At 35.5% G+C, this 5,090-nt stretch overlaps 1 protein-coding gene across 1 annotated transcript; it reads left to right on the forward strand.

The window, feature by feature from the left end:
- The first annotated feature begins 591 nt into the window (after positions 1–591).
- On the forward strand, positions 592–4,709 carry LOC104117195 (ADP-ribosylation factor 1-like). Its single transcript, XM_009628205.4, has 7 exons — positions 592–793; positions 1,426–1,586; positions 3,102–3,172; positions 3,682–3,801; positions 4,023–4,141; positions 4,270–4,351; positions 4,433–4,709. The coding sequence occupies exons 2-7, from the start codon at positions 1,439–1,441 to the stop codon at positions 4,436–4,438; spliced, it is 546 nt and encodes a 181-aa protein (XP_009626500.1). The 5' UTR covers positions 592–793; positions 1,426–1,438; the 3' UTR covers positions 4,439–4,709.
- Positions 4,710–5,090: the final 381 nt, after the last annotated feature.

Raw genomic sequence — 5,090 nt, forward strand, 5'->3', positions numbered from 1 at the left:
TAAGTAAATATAATTCAAAAGAAAAAAAAAACATAAGTTTATAACCCATTCAACAATGACATTCTACTTTAATCACATCACTCATTATATGCTAAGTTTATTAATGATTCATTATTTCAAAGTTTATGGATAACTTATTCTTTCTAAGATTAGGGGTATAATTTTTTTTAGAAAAATTAGAATAATAACATAGCTAAATATAATAAAAAAATTAAGAAAGAAACGAAGTATGAGAAATTATATAAAAACACATGAATTAAAGGTTGAAAAATGAGAAATAAGGAAATAAAAAATAATTATTGTAAAAACTAATATTTGAAAAAAAAAGAATTTAAAAACTTAAAAAATAGAAATAAAAAGTAAATTAAAAAGAAAAGAAAAGAAATTTAGAAAAATAACCTGGTAATTCTCAGCTCACCCTTGAGAATTGCAGAGTATAATTACACCCTTTCAATTACACCCTTTCAATTACACCCAATTACATGCTGACCAGGTAATTATTTGGTGAGATAAATATATCATAATTGTATAATTACACCCTATTACATCCAAATCCAATTATAAGGTGGCTTTCCAAACATGGTCTTAGTTAATTTGAAAATTCAAATTGTCAAATTTAAGAGGGCCTCTCATTAAAATAGCTGATATTTCCGACAATCCTTGAGGCATCCGCTAAAAGAAGAACAGAACATCCTAAGCTTTCGTATTTTATTGTCATTTCATATCTAAAGGGCAGAGTCTTTTCTAGATCTGCCCCCCTCTCTCGCTCTCTCCTGATTCGCTGTTCATCACTGTAAGATCTCTTCTCCAATTCATTGATTTTCATCTCTCACACACGCACACATCGTTCGTTTTCTAACAATTGATATGATAAGTTTGTTTATTTATGTATCTTTTTTGTTGATTGAGAAGTTTATGGAATTGAAGATCTGGATTTATGCTTTTTGGATCTGGGTTTTTAATAAAGTTTTCGTCTTTATTTGATATTCATGTGTATTCTTCGTATTTCTATTGATTTGATCTGGTTATACTTTCTGGATTGGTGTCAGTTTTTTGGATTTGGATTTTTGTTCTTTTTTATAAATGGATCTGGATTTTGGTTAGTTATGTCAATGTTCAAGGATCAGATTTACATGCACGTGTCCTTGATTCAATTGATTATTAAACTTATTGATATGGATCTCTAGATAAATGAAGGAACATTGAAATTTAAGATGATAAAAAAAAAAAAGAGGAACCAAAAGTTGCTTGCTTGATCACCATATTATAATTGGGATTTCTGTTGGCTTGAAATCTCAGCTCTGGTTCTCATTTTCCAATGCTTGTGCATTTATGAAACCTGTTGATACAATAAAATTCATTGGTGTAAGCTTGATGGTGAATGTAAATTGTGCGGTGATCTGAGTTTTATTTTTGGTCCAACAGTCATTGAGAAAAGATGGGTTTATCCTTCGGGAAGCTTTTCAGTCGGCTGTTTGCCAAGAAGGAGATGCGTATTCTGATGGTCGGTCTTGATGCAGCTGGTAAAACCACCATATTGTACAAGCTCAAGCTGGGAGAGATTGTTACCACTATTCCTACCATTGGTAAGTTATGTTGTGTGTGCTATATGAATGATCTGTAATTGCTGTATTGCTTGTCGGACTGATCTTGTGCTTTGATATCTATTATATTAACATCGTCATTCTGTTTTTGTTTTGAGTAATTGCTGCTGCTATTCTAGTTTTTTGCCAAAAATATTCCTAAACTATACCCACAATTTTAATATATATCCTTAAAATATCCATGTGAACGCATTCTTAAAATTTCACAGGGTGAGTAGGTTTCATCCTTCCATTACACACTGTAAAAAAAATAGTGGAATAATCACGGAATTGACGTGTGACATCCCAAGTCCCAACTAGCATCCCTAAAACATTCATTGCCCAATCATCTTACCTCAGAGTATCATTGCAATATAACCTTCACTGAAGGGTAAATGCTTCCAAACATAATAGGATACAACACGGTAGCAGAGCTTGTTGAATACGCTTGTGTCTACAGGACAACTTCAAATTAGACAAGTCAACAATCACAACTATCATCTGTGAGTAAATTTGTTAATTTAAGAAGAAACTAGCAACTGTATCTCTAAAAACATATATAGATAATAATTAAGCAATAATGATGGCACATAATACTAGCAAAAACTCCTTTTGACCGCAGCTTGACATAACTCATCAGAATCCAGAAGTAAATAAAAAATCAGTTGTTTTAAACTTTTGGGACTAACCCTTTACAACAAGTCAGAAGAAGAACATAGCTTCACACAAGCAACATATCACACGCCAACTGAAAGTACAGCAGCATTCGTCGATTGCTGATATTTGAGATCATGTCAAACTTCCATCTTCAGCAAGTAGTTAGAGCTAAGCAACCCCTTGAGACATTTTTTGATAAATCAGTGGACAAAAAGCGCTGCAGCAGGGATCAGGTACGGAATGTTTTCTGAATGGTGTTGTTGGGATGTCATGTGCATGTGACAGCGGGTTCTGTTAGTCTTTTAACAGTAACGAGACATGATACCTGCTCACTTTGAGAAACTTTAATGATGTCTTTTGTTCACAGGGATAGTTTAAGGATGTTGTTAGGTTGTGGATATAGTTCAAGAATATTTTTGGCCAAAAACTCTTCCCATTCAGTAACCCAAAGTCTCTCTATAACTTGACTAAGTGATTCATTCTGAAGGGATTCTATAGTTGTTGAAGAACTTTAAAACTATCTGCTTTTATATGTTTTGAGGAAGGGTAGGTGGTTCGTGTGTACACATGCCCGCACACTCAGAGGGGGAGGGGATAGAGCCTCAATGTTTTACCTGAGTGATTAGCTTTCTTTTAATTGCCTCAAAGGCGTATGTTCTTTTTCAGCTATTCTTGATATTCTGAATCCAATAAATCTTGTAAATAACTCCCGATCAAAAAAAGATATTGTCAATAACTTTCTAGCATTGCAATTATGTCCTCTGTCTGTAGTAGTATGATTGTCTTGCACATGTTTGCCATAGTTGAGTTGATTCTAGATATTGCTCTTAACACTTTCTGCAATTACTCCTTCGTTATCAGGTTTCAATGTGGAGACTGTTGAATACAAGAACATAAGCTTCACTGTCTGGGATGTTGGTGGTCAGGACAAGGTACTTAATGCCATATGATACCAAAGTGCTATGCTATCTGCAATATTTAACATTAGTTTGTTAAACAAGTGAAGATACATTGCAAGTTCTACTTTGATTTTGGCTGACTTTCATACTGACCTTATTTTAAGTTGCAAGATAAAGGAGCATTTCTGGTATTGGAATTATGTTTCCTTTCCCATACTAGTGTTTCAGGTTCACCAGGCTTGTTTTTTTCGCTATACTTGCTCGATATTCCACTCACCAAAAAAATTGAACATAAAACCAAGTAATCATCTTTTTTTTTCTCTATTATCAAATGCTTGCCTTTTCTGCTGCTACCAAGTACTGGCTTACCTAGAATCTGCAGCTACAAGGACTTCTATTTGATGTATGGTCAAGAGTCATTTTATTTTATCTACTCTTAAGACATGTGATGGAGATCTTTTGATACTGTGACATGACTTTTTGCGGAATTTGACATACTTCGTGTTGCCTATTGTTCCCTTTCAAATTTCTTGTATTTCCAGATCCGACCATTGTGGAGGCATTACTTCCAAAACACACAAGGACTTATCTTTGTGGTCGATAGTAATGATCGTGATCGTGTTGTTGAAGCTAGAGATGAGCTGCACCGGATGTTGAATGAGGTATGGAAAGCATGTCTCTCTCTTTTTCAGTTTAAGACTATATCGAGTGTTGAGGCCCGTGTCTGGTGTATACAGAAGATACATCCAGAAATGTGTCTATGGAGCACTTGAAAGTCTGAAATGATCTGTATTTACCTACTTCCTGTTTTAGTTAACATTCTTGGTGTTGGTTCCTTTCACTTGTGTCCTATTCTGAATGACTTTTGCCAATGTATGCATAGGACGAACTGAGGGATGCTGTGCTGCTTGTGTTTGCTAACAAGCAAGATCTTCCTAATGCTATGAATGCTGCTGAAATTACTGACAAGCTTGGTCTTCATTCTCTCCGTCAACGTCATTGGTATGTGCTATGTGGTGCTTCTTTAATTGCAAGATGTTTTAAGTTTATGTGTATAATGAACATGGCTGGAGATTACCATGGTTCTCATGTGCTACCAAATGCTGAATCTATGACCTTGCGTTACACAGGTACATTCAGAGCACTTGCGCTACCTCTGGAGAAGGGTTGTATGAGGGGCTTGACTGGCTCTCAAACAACATTGCAAACAAGGTATGGAAGCACTCATTATCACATTTGGTTTTATTTGTCACTTTTATTAGTTCTAAAGTTCTAACATTCTTGTTATTGTAGGGTTGAACGCGAGATCCATGATTTTTGCAGCTATGTTTTTGTCAATATAGACTTCAACAATGTCTAGAGCACTTATGTACTTACTGATCTTTCTTTCGCGAGATAGATCTGCGTATCCTATTGTTATCAGTACATTTGCCCTTTTCTTTTAAAGAATGGTACTCTGCAGTAACTTTAGGTTAAATTCATGTAATATTTTGCACTTTGGCTGACATATGCCCAGCGACTTTGCCTTCAATATTTTATTTTAATTGAGATTAAGGTTCTCTCCCGGTAATTAGTTAACCCTCAGGGGTTGGCCTGGTGGCAATTGACTTGAGCCTTGGGGTTTGCTCCCTTTCAAGGTCTCAAGTTCGAAACCCACTGGGTGCAAATAATTTCTGAGGGCCATCGGACTTGGTAAAACCTGAATTAACCGTGGTGCACTTGCGGGAAACTCCTTGCTGAGGGCTTGTGCACCTCCGGGATTAGTCGGGGCTCAAAGAGACTCGGACACCCGGTGCAAATAAAAAAAAAATAAAAAATTAGTTGGTTAAAGTTGGTGATGTTTCTCTGTGCTGCTGGTGAGCTTGTCTTTACTATTTCTTGTGCTACTTGTCTACTAGATAAAATTGAATTCGAACTCTTGTGATTGTCAGTAGTAGGAGGGTATATCGTC

The sequence above is a fragment of the Nicotiana tomentosiformis genome, chromosome 1 (assembly GCF_000390325.3).
Source record: "Nicotiana tomentosiformis chromosome 1, ASM39032v3, whole genome shotgun sequence".
Classification (NCBI taxonomy): Eukaryota; Viridiplantae; Streptophyta; class Magnoliopsida; order Solanales; family Solanaceae; genus Nicotiana; species Nicotiana tomentosiformis.

Excerpts from the sequence above, each read along its gene's own strand:
- LOC104117195 (XM_009628205.4), top strand. The coding sequence starts at position 1,439 with ATGGGTTTATCCTTCGGGAAGCTTTTCAGTCGGCTGTTTGCCAAGAAG. Across the intron at positions 3,802-4,022 it reads TGCACCGGATGTTGAATGAG|GACGAACTGAGGGATGCTGT; the intron begins GTATGGAAAGCA and ends ATGTATGCATAG. Across the intron at positions 4,142-4,269 it reads TCTCTCCGTCAACGTCATTG|GTACATTCAGAGCACTTGCG; the intron begins GTATGTGCTATG and ends TGCGTTACACAG.